The sequence below is a fragment of the Limulus polyphemus genome, unplaced genomic scaffold (genome assembly GCF_000517525.1).
Source record: "Limulus polyphemus unplaced genomic scaffold, Limulus_polyphemus-2.1.2 Scaffold1472, whole genome shotgun sequence".
In the NCBI taxonomy this organism is placed as follows: domain Eukaryota; kingdom Metazoa; phylum Arthropoda; class Merostomata; order Xiphosura; family Limulidae; genus Limulus; species Limulus polyphemus.
In genome coordinates, this window is record NW_013667082.1 from 62170 (window position 1) to 80606 (window position 18437).

Consider the following 18437-nt stretch of genomic DNA (forward strand, 5'->3'; position numbering starts at 1 on the left):
CAATTTAGTTATTGAATAAGTAATTATTTCATTATTATCATGTATTTTTAATATAAAGTTAAGATCATGATTACTAATTACTGATTAACACTAGAGCAACAGGGCAAACAAATGCAAGCCCAGCCTAGTCTCAACAACCCAGTACATAATTGCACAAACTAAGAATATGAATCCAAGTTAATTTTTGTATTCTTAAAACAACTTAATTAATTAGAATTCTTACAAGAAATTTAGAAGAATGTTAAAATTAACTCCAGTCAGTCATAAAAGAAAGCTATAAAGTAAGCCAAATAATTGTTATCCCTTTAATTCAATTATAGTATACTTTAATACAAAACAATACAAATTAAGATACTTTCTTCTTCGAGACAATGAAGGTATATATTTTGCTTAAGACTAGTAAGGCCTAACCCTGTTGTACCATTTTGCTGTTTTTCCAGATGTCAACAAAATTGGCCTTCCAATTTAATATATAAAGTACCTACTTGACAATATAGAATAGGCACAAATGGGCAAACAAACATAAGCCTAATTTAGTATAAAAGTGAACAACTGTTTTCTATGTATGCCAGGTGTTTGTTATGTTTTTAATATAATATAATTTAATGGTTTAATAGCAACAACAGTATAGGCATATGAGAAAATAATCCTGGGATTTGGGGCTATCAACATTCAAATGTTATACAAAAATAAAATTGCTAGTAAATAACTAGAATATTTAATGACAAAACCATCTCACCTTGCCTAATTTGTGACTATTAGTTAGGAATGAATTTAGTGGATTGTTGTAGAAAACTTGATCAAGGAAATTAAGTCAATTGTGAAATATGTTTTTAGGCCAGATGTTGATATTATTTTGTAAAATTATTAATACCATGCAGTTTTCTGTCTTGTTGTTCAGTTTAGTGTCAGTAGTAAAATCAAATTACAAAAATTAAAAGCAGAATATATAACTAATTCTATAAGCACAGTTCATTTGAAACAAACCTCAAATATTAGCTTTTATACTGCCTTTAAATTTGCCTATTTGAGTTCACTTAAATAAATATGAATGTGTTATAGGCCTACTTGTGATTTTTTTGCAAAATGGAAAATTCTTCAAGACGACCCAGTAACAAGACATTTCTTTGTACTAAAGTAATTTTATATGCATCACAAGATGAAATAGTGGTATAAACAAAACAAGGTAAAACTATTTCTCATTTTAATATTAATTTCAATAACTAGTTAATGCCACAATAATTTCTTATAAATGCTAGTTCTGCTGCTACAAGTAGAAAGCTATTATTCTTGGCTCTGCTTTACAGACTTTCAAATACATCTCATATTGTGGCTGTGTGTGAAGACAATCTAAAAAGGTTGAGGCAAAGGCTTATCAATGGTTTTGTACCAATGTCACGGATAATCAATATGTGAAAATGGCCTGAGCAAAAATTCACTAGACCATAGAGTTTTCACAACACCAATACCAGCTCACTTTAATAATAACACATTTATTTAACCTGAATAAGGTTAAAACTGAAGAATATAACACTACTGTCAACTAGCTCAATCTTACGAAATTTGTATAACTTAATCTCAATATATATATATTTCAAAACCTGTACAGCATTACTGTTACCTAACCTTAATAACAAGAAACTTGTTTATTTTAAAAGAGAGATAAATTTTACAGCATGTCAAACACTACAATAATCTAGTTTCAATAATAATAATGTTTAATTTAAAACAATTTTTTATTTTGTAACATGCGCAAGAATAGTGTCAAGTAGCTTCTAGGATAAGAGCCCTACCTGAACTTAAAAGTGAATGTATGTTCTGTAGCGTGTCCAACAAACCTATCAGATAGATTCAATAATAACAAATTTATTTAAATCAGGTGTATATTTTACAGCATGTTAAACACTATTGCATCTTATAATGAATAACAAACAAACTTAAGGATGAATGTATGCTTGCAGTATGTAAAACACTACTTCCACCTAGCATGAATAATACACATATAGTGAATGTATGTTTGCAGTATGTAAAACACTACTTCCAACTAGCATGAATAATAAACATATAGTGAATGTATGTTTGCAGTATGTAAAACACTACTTCAACCTAGCATGAATAATAAACATATAGTGAATGTATATTTGCAGTATGTAAAACATTACTTCCACCTAGCATGAATAATACACATATAGTGAATGTATATTTGCAGTATTTAAAACACTACTTCCACCTAGCATGAATAATAAATATATAGTGAATGTATGTTTGCAGCCCATTTATTACTACTTTAATTTTTCTCCTTAACCAGTTCAACTTACTGACAAGTTATTTTTAAATTGACTTTCTATATCCCCAGTCAATGTTGAAACATGTGGAATGAGTAGTGTTTTTGTTGAAGGAACTTTGGATGTAGACAAGCCACCTGTGGACAAGTCATCAAAATTTGTCTGAAGAAGATGGTGAAACTTCTGGTGTCGCAGCTTAAGATCATGAAACTGTTTCTTGAGCTTGGAATGCACTTCTGGAGGGACTGTTTCTCTATAGAAATTGAGTATTATAAAACAATTATTCTGTGATAAACAGTTGTAGTGATTTTTTTAAGTGACATATATTAAACTATACCACAAGCAATTTTGTATTATGAAATAATGAAAAATCACCTACTCTAAATAAATTACCAAATAATAACTACCTGGAGAATGTTTAATCACAGTAAGTACATTAAAAAGTAATAATTTACTTCTGATTGGATCATTAACTGTGGTTAACAATGTTTAAATAACACACTTAATGACAGACTAACACATTCATTAACTCTAATTAATGATGTTTAAGTATTTAACATAGAGAAAATTCCAATTAAAAATAGCAATTTTTGCAACCTCTAAAAAAAAAGTTTTATAACCTCAATGCTTAATTAAATTCACACAAAATGGAACATTTTCTTCTCATTCACAATACAGTTAGTTAATTAACTGAAACAAAACATGCACCAATACATACATAGAATAAGTAAAAGAAGCAAACAATTTTTGTGCGTTTTGTTCACAGTTAGGTTAGGTTCTATAAATTTGATTTTTTAAGTTAGTTTCATTAATAACTTTGGATGTATTGTTTAATAAATACATATACTTGTACACATTTATTACTATTTGTATTTTATACTTAAGATGATTATTTTGTACTGTTAGCTTAGTATGTGAACTTAGGGCTAACCTAAATAATCTCCTAATGTGGTCAAACCTCATGAAATATTGAGTTTATAGCCAAACATACTGATAACAACAAGGGTTCGCAACTGATGAATGAATCCATTGTAATCATTAAAAGTTTATGTTTTATAACACTGAATATTCTTTATTAGACTGGTATCTTTACTTAGCTATATTATTTACATCAAAGCATTTGTTCTGACCTATATAGGTAGTTTGCTTTGATCAGAAGTTATAACTTTGTTTTAACTGATCATATACTGAATGCATATAAAACTAAAATTTTCTTCTCCTCCACAATATAAAGACTTAGTGGAAGAGAATAACCTTTATGTCACTAGAACAGCTGCCCTTTTAACACTTCACAGACTGGGTGTGGGGTGTCATTGATATCCCTTGATTTTGTTTCTCGTAAAATAGAAATACTCAACCAGATTGGATAAAATTTAGAACAGGCTTACTAAATAATAGATAGTTTTGGTTAAAAGATTCATATAATCTGATTTAGTTTTTCTATTATTTTTCATGTTGTGCGATTTGAAAAAAAAATCCTTTCATTATTGGGTTTCAACTCTTTTAGTTGTTGATCAGAAAGTTTTATTTTATATACATAGTAAATTTCAACTTCATCAATTTCAATTAACATATTTCTTTTGTAAATATTTTGCTGATTGCGGTAGTTAATATTTCTAGGTATAAATCATAACCACTGCAGATATTGACAAAGATTTATTGGTGACCTAGAACTTGATTTTTTAAAATGGTGCCAGACCAGGTAAGGCAATATTTTGGCTAACAAAATTCTTGGTTGAAATAAATTTATATCTAATAAATATGCTTTCTTTTTAACAAACAGTTTTTTTCATTTATGTAAATTTGTTGAACACAATAAACATAACAATAATATTCAATAAATAAGGATTTGAGTCACTGGAATACTTTTTCATCAATACCACATACACTCTAAATCTAACAAAGCTTACCTGATGTCTTGTCATACAAGAAAATTGGTATAACTTTCATGAGCAAAAGGTATATTTAAAGATTCTAAGAAAAAATAATCCTCAATCTGTGGTTTGTCTTCTAAACTTTACACTAAATTCCATTGTTCTTTTCTGCAGGAGAAACATCTAATCACTTTTTAATGACAACCATTAGTTATTTCTCAAACCTCTTTAGTTACTTTACATTGATGTAAATAGTTATAATCTTCTCTATCAAATGGCATTTACTCTTTGCCTGTAGCTCCATCAGTAGATGTTCTCACCCATTTATGACCTCATAGCATGTGATAACAAATCTTTAGACAGAGAAAGCAAACCACAAGAGAAATATGTCTTGGATAGTTATAATTTAAAGGGATGATAGTTTATTAATAAATAAAGACATAAAAATTAGGATTTGGAATAGGCAGTAAAATTATAAAACCCAATCAGTGTATTATTTACAGGCAAGACTCCTCAGAGCTGTGCAAAAATGTAAGTTTGAATGCTTTTTATTTTGCAAATTATACTATGCAAATGTTAAAAAGATATAAAATATTAAAACTTAAACGTTTTTGACAAAATATTGTTGAAATGGAGTTAGAATTATTTTTACTTTTGACATTTGATATGCAGGTGTGCCCTTGACACCTGAAAGATGATCACAGGTTAGGATAGGATTAAAGACAAAGTGGAAGATTGTATCCTTTTGTATTTCACTAGTACTGTGGTTTGTGTGTATAGATGTGATGGAAGACAGTGGCATTCTTCATGTCACAGGAACAGCCATTCTTTATACAAAGACTTCGAGGAAGATAATATCCTTCCTCATGTCACTAGAACAGTCACTTTACATATAAAGAATTAGATCAATAGTAACAGATAAAAATGTTTATATATTTTACACTATTCGCTGAGTTAACTTACTATGAAGATTATCATTTGAAGTATTTGTGAGTCTACTCGTGGCATAACAGACTAACAAAACAATTTCCCTTAAGTTACTTAATTTCATAAATAATACAAACTCTAACATTGAAATATTTTCAGTTAGAATAAGGAAATGTCTAACAAGTTTCATTCAGAGAATCATTTAAGAGAAACTATAATTAAATCACTTACTTCAAAGCTCCTTTTTCAAATTGAAATTGTTCAATTTTGGCTTCAGCAATCTCAAGTTTATTTTTAAGTTTTGAAATAAGCCTTGCATATTGTTTCTGTTTCTGTAAAAATAACACCCAAAAAAAAAGAATGTTACTGTATATTAAAAACACTAAATGAACTCTACACTTTTTTTACTGTAGTGTGAAGCTATTTAATCTGGCACCATCCATGAGCTCTACATTTTGTTAGTACAGTGTAAAGCTGACAGTTTAACCTAACAACTTCTATGAACAGTTTTACATTTTCTATTGCTATATTGCTAAATTAACTGTTTAACCTAATGCCTCATATAAGCACTGTCATTAGTAGTGCTAAGCTAAAAGTTTAATCTGATCCCTCCCATAAACAACCTGATCTATTGAATTTTGGATAGATTACATTTGGATTATAACTTGATCTATTTGAATCTGTCTACAGTACTGTAATTAATCTTTTACCTTCTTCATTCCAGTTATTTCACTGTTAGTCTGTGTGTGTTTTTCACGAATCTCTTTCTCTAGATCATCTATGTGTCGCTGATACTGGCGTTTTTCTTCTTCCCAATTCAACCGTTGTTTCACTAGATTTCTTTCAATTACCTCTTTCTCTTGAGCTCCTTGTGACTTTAGTGTCTTTTAGAGTAGAAAAACTTTTGATAAGAAAGAAAATAACTTCTACACATACTTCAACAAAACATATTTTTAATCTTTATTCTTAGCACAGCATATTTCACAATTTCCTTTGCTATTTTTACATCCAACCCTTACAGGTTAATAGTACAAAATTAATTCTCTAAAAAAAATAAATTATTCAATTAAGTATTCATAACTGATATCTTATTCTCCAAGACTGACATTAATGTGTTTTTCAAAACCATCATTATATTCTTAAAAGCAGCTACAAAAACTTTTCAGTGTCTTTTAAAAAGTGAAGCTCTTGAAGTTAGTGTTTGGGAAATCAGTTTCAAGACTAGTTTATCATTCTATCTACCATAACTTCGTAAAGAAAATAACATATCCTAACAATTAACAAGTCAAATTCTGTATAAATAAAATGAGTAATCAGAAGATTAACATCAAAGCTATTTTAATATTCTGTCTACCATAGTTTCCTACTGAATATAACACAACCTAGTGATTAAAAAGTCATATTCTATAAAAATAAAATCTGCATTCAGAAAATTAACATCAAAACTAGTTTATCATTCTGTCTATCTGATTTCCAAACGAAAGTGAAATAACCTTACTAACTAACAATTCAAATTCTCTACAAGTGCAAAAAAGAGGTCAAAATATTTATTTAAAAGCTAATTTATTATTCTGTCTAAAAATATTCTTTAAATAATGTAAGATATCCTGTTAACTAACAAGTAAAATGCTGTAAGGACAAGACCAGTTACTAATATCATCTTCTAATATTTAATAATTACATCTACCAAGCTTAGATTAAGTAAGATATTCTGGTGATTAACAAACATAATTCTTTAGAGACAAATTCAGTTATTACATGAGTTGAGTACATTATATGAAAACAATTGTGAAGCTTCATCATGTTGCTACTCTCTATGTCACCATGGCAACCATGCATCTTGACAACAGCCCTGCAGCATATTTTGTATTGCAAAAGGCTGTATGGCTAGGGCACACCACTCCTCCCTGCTCGCTTTACATAGTCCATGTAGTGTATACAGACAGTGGTTTCCCAACTCTCGTTTAAACAGTCTGATCACACAAAAATCCAAAAGTGATGCATCCAGTGACTTAACCAGTATGTTGTGGTATTGAATAGCATGAATACACATATCATTTTCCAGCTGCTTGAGGTATGTGAGGGTTGAATGGAAGGCATGACTGTAACCCTTATCTTGGTGAACCCATAACCATGTTGGCCTCATTTCTGTGTGGTACAAAGGGTCCAAAATATTGGTCTTATAATATTCACCAGGACTTTTACATACACTCTCAGAATCCCCAACTTGTCTTTTATACAATATCCATCAATGATCACGAATCTCACTAACCAATAGGAAATGGCACAGATTCGGGATTAGATGTGAGAAACCTATGGCTATCATTGGCTGAAACCACATTCAGGCTTTCCACCAATCATAACGAGGGATAAACAAACCAGTCATAACATGTCCTCCACAATCCACCAGGATACTATAAAAGACCTGCAACAGCTTACATACACTGAGTGGAAGATGAAAGGCAGAAGACTTTCGAAACATCATCCTCTACACTTGTGTTTTGTTGTTTTTTTTACATCAGACAGTTGCCATCTATTCTAGTATACTCATCAGGTACAAGATTTGTTACAGTTAACAACATACAAATGCTGTTTGTCAAATACCACTACATACTGCCATTTTCACCCAGCTAGATAATATTCATGCAATTTTCTGCACTCAGTCTTCCTTTTCTGGATATATCATGGAAGCAACTTGTATACACAAGGCTAACATTGCTTTTCCAGATGGATATCCTTCTTTATTATGCTGTGTACTGTTGTCAGAGGCATGTAGATGGCTTTTGTTACAAACCTTTTTATTTGTGGATTCTCATCTTTACTAAACACCATATGTTTACTTACCATGGCTGAGGTACAACTTGTTGCAGGTCTCTTTCTGGATGATCCTTGCACCCCAAGTTTACCTAAACTCTTTTTTTTTTCTAATGCTATAAGTACTAGTGACATCACCTTTTAAGTTCTATGTCCTTAATCTGAACACAATTTTATGATCTTAATGTATGAATATTTTGCTTCAGTAAATGCTATCAAATACTATTCCCAAAAGCAATCAATTTTCATTGGAATCACACTACCCACAAAATGCCAAACAATGCCAAAATGTAATTTTGATACTTTCTGTTGCACCATGACTTTATATTGATTATGATTATCACAAGACTTCTCAATTAAATATTCAAAATTGTTTTAATATAACATACTCGACCCTCTGTACAAGATAATCTTAAAGCTAGTTTATTATCCTGTCTACTAAGCTTCTATAAAGAAAGTAAGATATTCTGTGATTAACAGGTGAAGTTTTCAAGAGATTAAACTAGTTATTATAAGATTGTCATCATGACTAGTTTATTATCCTGTCTACTAAGCTTCTATAAAGAAAGTAAGATATTCTGTGAAGTTCTCAAGAGATTAAACTAGTTATTATAAGATTGTCATCATGACTAGTTTGTTATCCTGTCTACTAAGTTATTCTAAAGGAAGTAAGATATTCTTGAGATAGGGAATAAATCTTAGGTGTATACAGAAAATATTTTATGTTATAATTTTTTTTTATCTACTAGACAAACAACTTTTTTAAATTCCTAGTTAACTCCTGGAAATTTCAGGCAAATACAAATTACTTAAACATTCTAGACTTGGAAAATAAAGTAAATTATGATTTCAAATTTATAAAAAAGAAAAAGTGACATAAGGAAATATTTGTTTCAACTATAAACTTATACATATTAAGCTACTATTTAACTTAATTTGTTTAGAATTAATACTTGCAAGTGATTTTTGTAAAAGTAGCACCACGACTTCTTCCTAAAAGGCTATTAGTTGCTTTTCATTTGTACAACAGTGAAATATTGAAACTTTGCCAATAAAATAATAAATGACTAAATAAAACAGTTGTCATGGTCAGTAACCTATACAATAAACCACCTAAGTCTAATTAGAAACTTTATTTTTTTTAAATATAATCAGATAAGTACAGACTAGTTTTTAACTTATGTTTCATCTGTTCATTTTGCTACAGTCCTCTTGGAAGTCCTGAGAAGGAGTATTTTTGTGTGTTGGTAGTTATTGACTGGGATTCAATCCTGGGTCTTCATGATGGTAATCTACTTAATTAACCACTCTACTGAGGTGTCCAAGAATTCCATCAAGATAGAGGATCAAATCATGGACACTACCAGCATAGAAAATAGTCCTTCTTAGGACTTCCCAGAAGATAGTATCAGATTATCAGCTAAAATGTAGAATAAAAACTGATTAGTAATCTACATATTATATATTTAAAAAGCTGCAAATCAATAATTAGACTTAGGTGATTGTATCAGCCAGTGTTTCTCAGCCACCTATTTCCAGAATGGCATTTTTCCCTCACTACCACCTTCATATGTAAATCGTAATTTTTGTTGTTGTTGTACTTGCATTTTAGTAATCCTCTATTGTTTAAAGAGGCAGCAAGCCATTCCCTGGTATCAAAAGGTTGAGACACGCTGGTATAGGCTATTAAGTAAAATAATAATTATATATAACATCTATGTTAAAAAACAAGCTTTACAAAAAAGTACATCCAATACAAAGTCACCAGGGCACAAGCTATAATGTGGTATATAAGATGTGTTCTTGTTTTAGGAGGTGAATGGAGAAGTAGGATCCATATAACAGTGGGGATACACCATCTATCAGTCTTAACCTCCATTTGCAAAGCCTCACATGTAAAGAACACAAAATGTAAAATAAGAATAAATGAGAAAACAAGACACATGTGTTCAAGCCCACAATGTTCCACATCTATATCACCCTTCATCGCTTGCAAACAGTAGTGAGTAGGTGAATGCTCTCAGAAGAAAATAAATGAAAAAGATCCTACTATTGGAGGTGGTAAGTAATAAAATTTTACCTAAAGTTGGCATTCCAGCTCTCATTATGGTGGTATAGCTCAAATTAATAAGATAAATCTAGTGATGTAGCAGGCAAGTTATACTAGAATAAAATCCCTACCGAGTTATCTGAAGAAGTATAACACCCATCCTCCACCTATAAAGTCTGCTGTGACTATTTATATTCAGATATTCTTCTACTTTTTATATGCAGGCAATGATGTAGATGTGGGATGTTGTGGCCTTGGGAATCACATTTTGCTCTTATTTTTTCTTTACACATGAAGCTTTGTAAACAGAGGTTAAGACTGATAGATGGTGTATCCCCACTGTTATGTGGATCCTAATTCTACAGTCACCTCAAAAAACCTAAAACACATTTTATATCCCACAATATAGCCTGTGTCACAGTGACGACTTTGTTTTTATTTTGCAGCATTTTCAAAGATTTATTTTGTATTATGAATATGTTCTATTTTATCATATTTGGTCTTGCTATTTGTAATGGAGTCCTTCCTTTTGATGTAAAGTTTAACTTATGTGTTTAGATAACATTTATGTTTGCATTATATTCATATATATATATATATATATATATATATACAGTTTAAGGCCTCCATAGATGAAACTGTGAAGCATGTTCAGCAGTATGGTGAGGCTTGAGTCTTGGACCTCATGAATTCTAACCCAGCACACTAACAACTAAGCTAACCTGGCCTGTTTATCCTTAAATAATACAGCTCACTAATGGAAATGAGTGAACAATAATGCTTCTTATTTTATTTTTTACATTTTATAAATTATTAAAATTTGTGTCCTGCTTTTAAATGCCTCTCTTCTATATGTGACAGTCATCATTTTCAGCTTGATTACTAAAATTAAACTAATAATTAATTTTTAATTTATTGAGTCACTGTTTTACCTGTTCATTCCTTGTAATATTAAAATTATTACTGTTTTTAATATATATACACATTGTCATTTATATAAATATAAAATCTGATCATAAAGTCAGCTACATCATTAAACTACAAGGAATATGTAAGGTAACACCATCAAACATCTATAACAAGTGATACATGGTAAATAAATTGCAATATTTACCTAATCTTCCACTTTCGTGCCACAACTGCACAGTTTCCATAAATCCTATTGCTGATTTCCACACATGACTAAAAACAAGCTTTAGCACAAACTATTTGATGATCATAAAAAACTGCAAAAACATTTTGGTAACATAATACCTGATAATCAGAACGAAGCTGTGATAAAACCTCCTTCAAATTTTCACGTTGTTGAAGTAATTCTTTTTGGGCATTCTCCTCCACTTTTACTCTTTTCTGTAAGTCACTGACCTCCTTCTGGAGACTGTGGTTTTCTTTTCGTAATTGAGTCAGTTCTTCTACCTCTAGCTGTACAGCCGCAAGTTTAGCTCTAATACACACACACACACACATATATATATATATATATATATATATATATATAAGGTATATATATTAAAACTATTATATCAATTACATTAATTGTCAATAGGCAAACAAGATCAGCACTATAAAACAATAATGAACTTAATATAAATTCAAAACTAGTTAAAAAATAAATAAATAAACCTTCGCACTTTTTGGTCGTCATACGAAAGTTATAACGGAGATTTCCTGTGGTAATAGTACTCAAAAGCATTGAGGATATCCCATCTATCAGACAAAATCCAAAATGTAGATGAGAAACCAGTCAGAAGTAGTGGAAAGTTCATTAAGGGTACAGAGTTGAGTGCTTACACCCACAACGTCTCAACTCTTTCTGCCTTTCACCATCTGCAGCCAGTTGTGGGAAAGCAGTTACCCTTAAAAAGATATAATAAAGTTAGTGTGTTGCCTCGATTTAAACTCAACTAGCGTCTTCAGAGCATCAATATCAATTCCAACATGCCGGCCACTGCCATCACAGTTTTTAAGGCTAAAGTCACCTGAACAAAATTTGCTGAACCATAGTTGACATTTACGAACATTCAAAATATTTCCATAAACTTCTTTGATATTTTTTTTTGTGGCTACAGATGTGTTGTTTCTCTTCTTGTATTCAAACAGCATTACATGCTGAATGTGTGTCTTCATCATGGGTCATCACTATAAGGGATTAGAGTATACTAAACTTTAAACATTATACAGGCTATATTGACGTGACGTTTAGGCAGTTTGTTTAACTATTATACGTGATGTACGTTTTTTGGGGGGTGGTTAATGAAAGTGTTCCATTAATTTCTTGATGACCTAATATATAATTTTTTTTTATTTCTACCTATTAAGTCCTTTCCTCTACTCTATAAAAATATGAATTGATAGTAAAATAAACTATAAATTAAAGGGCAAAATGAAATAACTTAGCAAAAATTATGTTTCACATAGTTACTATTCTTAAAGATTGCCTCATATATTTATACAAAATTTTAATTTACAACCTTATGGGCTTGCAAATGAACATTATCATCTTATGATTGTTAGACGACAAGTATCTCATGAATTTACACTTTGTGAAAATACAAAATATGAACTGTAATTACTGAAGACCAGTTGAGCCTTGTGTTTATGATAGATTTTCAACTTCATATTACAATTTAAATCCTTAAATTTAAATCCTTATCAATCTTATTCATATCCAAAATTTGTTCATGTTAATGTGTCAATTCAGCACGGCAATGTTTCACCCTGATATATATATGTATGTTCCAGTTTTGTGCAGCTAACACTATTCTGAATACCAACCTTCTATATAACTGTTCCGTACCTTTATAAACAATTTGTCACAAATAAAATGCTACCGTCACTTATATATAGTCTTAGACTTTTATTTACCTGTAAATATAAATAATTTGCTATATACTCACCTCAAAACCTATAAAAACACCACAATATATCAGACACAGTGCTTTCTGCCAGAGAAGCAAGGAATCTCTCGGCTAATGACAGCTCAGTACACCTGAAGCATTATGGCCACAGATAGTTTGACCAGCTTGAATATTTTTCCCTAAAATTGATCTTAAATTCTCTGAAGCCATGAATCTTTCCTTTAATATCATTGTTCTTCTCACACAGCCGAGAAATTTCAACTGAGAAATGATTGTGCCCTCACGGGTTGCAAAAGTGAAACCAATTTTGGTGGGTCAGCCAAATCATTGCCACGGGTCACTAAGTGACCCCCAAGTCATAGGTTGCCAACCACTGGTATAAATTTTAATATTTGTGATTATTACACTTTGACTTTTAATATATGGAAGGGGCATGTTTACTTTTTAAAAGGGAATATTGTTTAACAAGTAAACTTCTCATATGCCAAATATTTAATAAAACAATATTATCAGATATGCAGCCACACAGAAAAATCTACTCATACGTCTAATATCTATAAAACACTTTCACATGTTAATGAAATCATCCATTGATCCAGGGCACACTATTATTTTTGCACATACTTTGAAATTGTGTGTATGTAGTTCATTTATATCAAAACTATTAAAATGTTTGAATCAATGTGACCATATATTTATTGATCAATGACATTTTCAGATTCATATATTTCCATTCAGAAGGTCACCAGATTATACTTACAAATAATAAATTGATAAATTTTAGTTACGTATACAGGACATTTCATACACAGAATCAAACCTGCTGATGAAACATCCGAAACATTTATAGTCGCTTTATAATCCTATCACATCAAAAAGTATAATTGTACTTATAAAGGCTACGGTAACAGACACCAATGTGTGCAAAAGTGTGCATCACTGACAGTGATATTGCATTACAGTATTATATCACTTGGGTGTTAAGTTTTTTAACATTCTTACATTATATAAAACCTGCTACTAAGTAAAACTTTTATTAAAACTACTTACATTATTCATATTCTGGTATGGTCTTTGGATTTAGACACAATGTCAAACACTAACACATCACCTGTACTCGAGCACACTAACACTATACAAACTCCATGATGATTAATATCTCAATCACAAGAGCATACTGTGGACTAAAAACTCATAGTTTCAAGGTAACACTAAAACTATTACTACAATTCTGTCAATCTGAACATACTCATCTTTACCTTCACTCCATTCTTTTCTTTCTAACATTTTGTTTGTTGATTAAAAAACAGTAAATTTTCATATATTACTCAGATATCTGATACATTAGATAAGAATGATGCATTCAATTATTCACTGGGGCAAGTTTAACTATTTCTACAGAAATTCATGGATACCAAATAGTGCTATATTTTCAGAAACCCTTACATGTGCCATATTATTACTGTCAATAAAACATTCTATATTTTAGTACTTTTTTAAGATGTTTTTTTTCCAAAACTTATCCCTAAGTTATTGACATTATACAATGCCATCCATATTTTGCTCTATATGGATTTTCCCTTAACTGTCACAAGTAATATTCTGTTTCTTGGATTTTGTCACTTGTCATTGACCCCTGCCTAAGCTGTATTACAAGTAATGACGTGGTGAGCTATAATCAATGCTAGTGATGCATTTAATCTATTTTATAATGAGTTAAATCAGAGTGACTGATAAGTTATTATAGTTACTCATGATAATTAATTCATTAAATATGAGCATAGATATGAAATAAAAATAATAAATCACCAAAACTGTGTAAACTTATTCTATCATTAAACTGCTTGGTTTACCAAAATAGTCAAACCATTTATTTTTTTCATTTTGACATATTTCAAATCTTTCCTACACCAATTCTTCAATGGTGTAATATATCCAGAGTATTGCATGCTTCTCCTACGACTACTGTCATAGTGACTGTTTCATTCATGAACTAAAATTTGCAATATCAAAATATCTTATTTAATGGAAACAGCCTATCTCTAAATAGTAATGTGTTAAAGTCCTTTTAGGCTGTAGTAAAATGATCCTCTGTGAACTAGTTTGATGAAGATGAGAGAAGCCTTGTCCAGAGTTTTTATATTACATTTAAGCTGAAACCTAACTTCTGTTTAAATAATCTATTATCACTGCCTTCATACAATTAATAGTGAACAAAAAGATTAGAAAAAATGTTTATGCATAAAATATGCAAATAAACATCTTAAATGCACCAGAATTAACCAGTATATGATTTTTTGGTGCTAATAATAATTATTTTTTACCATCCATGTCAAAGAAGCATCACTGAAGCACATGAAATTCAATGATTTTTCATGTTTTCCCTGACCTGTGGGAACTACATTTCTAGTTCTGTGTAACTAACATTATTCTGAATACCTTTATTATACATAACTGTTACAGTTCTGTACAGCTAACTATTTTTATGCACAGATGAATGTTCACAACATATGGTAATGATTTAAGAAATATACTTTAAAAATTTCATTTCAGTGTAGTTTAGACATGGAAAGTTGTTCAAGTAAACGCATCTTAACTTTGTTTTTTGCTAGCTCTGTCTGAGATCTCTTCACTAATTGGCAATGAACTGAATTTCTTGCAGGGAAGATAGCAGTGATGTCTAGAAATAAAAAGTTGCCTTTCCTATCAGCAAACCACTTAATGACTCGGGGATTTTGCCCAGCCTAATACTGGAACACGAGTGAATGGAGATCATATGCAGGGTAGTGTTTTAATATGCAAACCTGGCTAAGTTCTTGTTGTATGTTTCGTATTAAAAATGTGTATCCTATGTTTAGCAGATTTTTCAGAGATTTTGCTGAACTTTTTGAAGTTCGATTTGACATTATACATATAATTCAATTTAACTGAATCAAGATTTTGGTAAAGTTTTTCATTTAACTGTTCTTTAACACTTTTGTGAGATTTTTTACTCTTATTATAACTTACAATGCAAGACATTGTTTAATTTCAATTTAACTTTGGGGCTTGAATTAAATATTACATGACTCTAGTTTAACTTAGGTAGGCACATCTTGGCTGATGAGACAGAACCTACTAAGGTTTCATTTCCTTTCTCTCTTTCTTGCCATTCCAACACAGCCACAGCAGACAAACTTGCCTTTGCTTTACTGCTGTGTTTGTGATTGCAATTTTTCTTACTTGTAAATAAAGATTGTTTATGTACATCTTCCATGATTTGTCATTGTTGATGAACTCTATCAGAGATCAAAGATATAAACAATATACTTTATAACTGGACATCCTCTGCACCTCCAATTAGCAGACCACATCTCACTACCATGTGAAATCTGCAAGCCAGAAAGTACCATAACCTTGAATAAATTTGTTACTTCTCAAGACTTGTGATTACATATTGACTACAGATGTATCATGAATAAACAATGTTGCTTCTCAAGACTAGTAACCTTACAAATAGAGAAATGTTACTTTTTGCACTTCAGGAATACTGTGAATGGTGCTGGGTGATTAACTTGTTTAACTGATTATCAGTTAGCATTATATAAAATTATGATTTCATCGATTAATGTTGTGAAAATAATCAACTAATCAAATCAGTTTTCAATTATTACTGCTTTTGATTATTCTAAATATCCAAGTAATCACAATATTGCCATTATGATTTCTCATTATTTTGGTGAATTTTAGTTTGTTCATCTTATTTTCAAGAGTTATGACATTAATCAAAGTGTTGAATTGGCTAACTTAGTATTGGATTATCACTGTGTACAAAATAACGATTAATTTACACAAATGATAATCTTATGCTCCTTTATCACAAACAAGTGAAGTGGCACACACTGTTAAATTTATAATCCTTTTGTACATTAAAATGCACCAACAGTGCCCATGTGCTTGATCACCTCAATATAGTTATGGTAGTATAAAATAATAAACTTGATCCCCAAAACTAATCAATCACAAAATAACGTTTATTTTCCTGAACACACATTTAGTAGTTTTAGTAATCTTGTAAAATTATATTTGTAGTGAGAAACCCATAGAACAGCATTAATCATATTTTCAGCTTGTTACATATTTCATACTGTGTTGTGTATATAATACATTGTATTGTACAACAGTTTAGGATTAAAAAAAAGTAACTTAGATTAAAATCACATTCAATGAAGGGTAGCTCAAAAATTTCTTAAAAAACAAACAAAAACAATCCAAAAATAGGAAGATTAGTTTCATGAGAGAATATTCAATTAGCTGAACATAATCTATTCAAGAGGCAGACACTTAATTAATTCCAGTATTCATCCAGTTTTAAATATAAATAAACAGTTACTTTTCAAGGGTGGTGACTATACGTGTTGCAGAATGTTACTTTACAGACTATGGACATATCATGATTAAGCAGTGTTGCCTCACAATAATAGTGAAAATGGTCACTGTTATTAGAGTTAACTTTTTACTCTGGTTACCATTCTTGTTTACAAATGTCAGCTGGTTTCTTGGTCAGTCATAATGATAGAAGATGAAATAAACTTCAGCTATACATTTTCTTACCAAATTCATTGATCATCCCTCTACCATACTTCATGCAAATTAACCCTATCCACACGGGTCAAAGGCCACATCATCACATTTGTTGACTCGCATTCAAAATTTTATTGAACTACTATTTTATGAATTTATGTCTGTAAGTTTGGTATTAAATTGTATATTATAATTCAAATTTTAGTATCATACATTATCTAATCTTTTAATTTAAAAGTAAATATTAGAAAAACACACCTAAATATTAATTTTCGTGTGTCACGTAGTATGATGAATGTAGCATGGGTTCAAATTAGATGTTTGTGATATTCAAATACAAAGTTTATAGTTTCTTACAAACTAGGAACTCAAATTACCAATATTGATAAGTTAGAATATCAAATAAGAACCCTCTATCTTTTCTATATGCTGAGATTTTGACAAATTTATTGAATCAAACACAGTGGTCCTGCCCAATTCTTTCCATTTTTGAAAACACATGTACATACACTTACCCTAGTGGCTTTCAGAGCATAATTGAATTACTCAGGTTCTAAACTCATTTTTTTCAAGCTTGGATTCAAAAATTTAAGGTGAAACTTTAGTGAAATCAAAATTTCATATCTTTTTAGACCCAAATACAGCTTAGTTACTAAGTTTGATAAATTATAGTGGAATTCTATGGTACTGATATTGTAATTTATGATTTTTGGTTATTTCAAAATGTATATATAAAACAAACAATTATTTCATTTCACATCCTCCACGTGCAAATTTTTATTAGGCTTAGCAGTCTATGGGAAGAAGCAAACTAGTACAAAGTTCGTAACTAGAAGATATAATTGCTTGCTATACTTATTTACTTAATGATTATATGTTTTAAGAAAAATAAGTTTAAGAACTTGTTTGTAAATAGTAATAATGTATATATTCTAATCCACTAAAACATAGCCAACACATGTCACTTTGTAAATGTCAGTTTTATATTCTTGGATATGGTAACATGAGTGCACCTGCATCATGTCATTGTAACTTCTGTAATGTTAGTCAGGCACGGCTGAAAGGT

The 18437-nt window shown here is 30.3% G+C and overlaps 1 protein-coding gene and 2 long non-coding RNA genes across 3 annotated transcripts in view; 2 read left to right on the forward strand and 1 right to left on the reverse strand.

The window, feature by feature from the left end:
- LOC111086833 overlaps positions 1–2986 on the forward strand; it is a 20426-nt gene extending 17440 nt beyond the window's left edge. The window contains exon 2 of the long non-coding RNA XR_002611546.1: positions 2399–2986. This is a non-coding gene — a long non-coding RNA (uncharacterized LOC111086833). The remainder of the gene's footprint in view (positions 1–2398) is intronic.
- The window catches only part of LOC106463736 (centrosomal protein of 83 kDa-like), a 93421-nt gene that overhangs the window by 5189 nt on the left and 69795 nt on the right, over positions 1–18437 (reverse strand). The window contains exons 10-13 of the mRNA XM_022391316.1: positions 11205–11394; positions 5797–5970; positions 5318–5418; positions 2319–2538 (exon numbers count right to left, since the gene is read on the reverse strand). Of these exons, the coding sequence (XP_022247024.1) occupies positions 2319–2538; positions 5318–5418; positions 5797–5970; positions 11205–11394 (685 nt within the window). The remainder of the gene's footprint in view (positions 1–2318; positions 2539–5317; positions 5419–5796; positions 5971–11204; positions 11395–18437) is intronic.
- On the forward strand, positions 4093–16054 carry LOC111086832. Its single transcript, XR_002611545.1, has 4 exons — positions 4093–4690; positions 4832–4896; positions 14404–14475; positions 15471–16054. It is a non-coding gene; the product is annotated as an uncharacterized LOC111086832 (long non-coding RNA).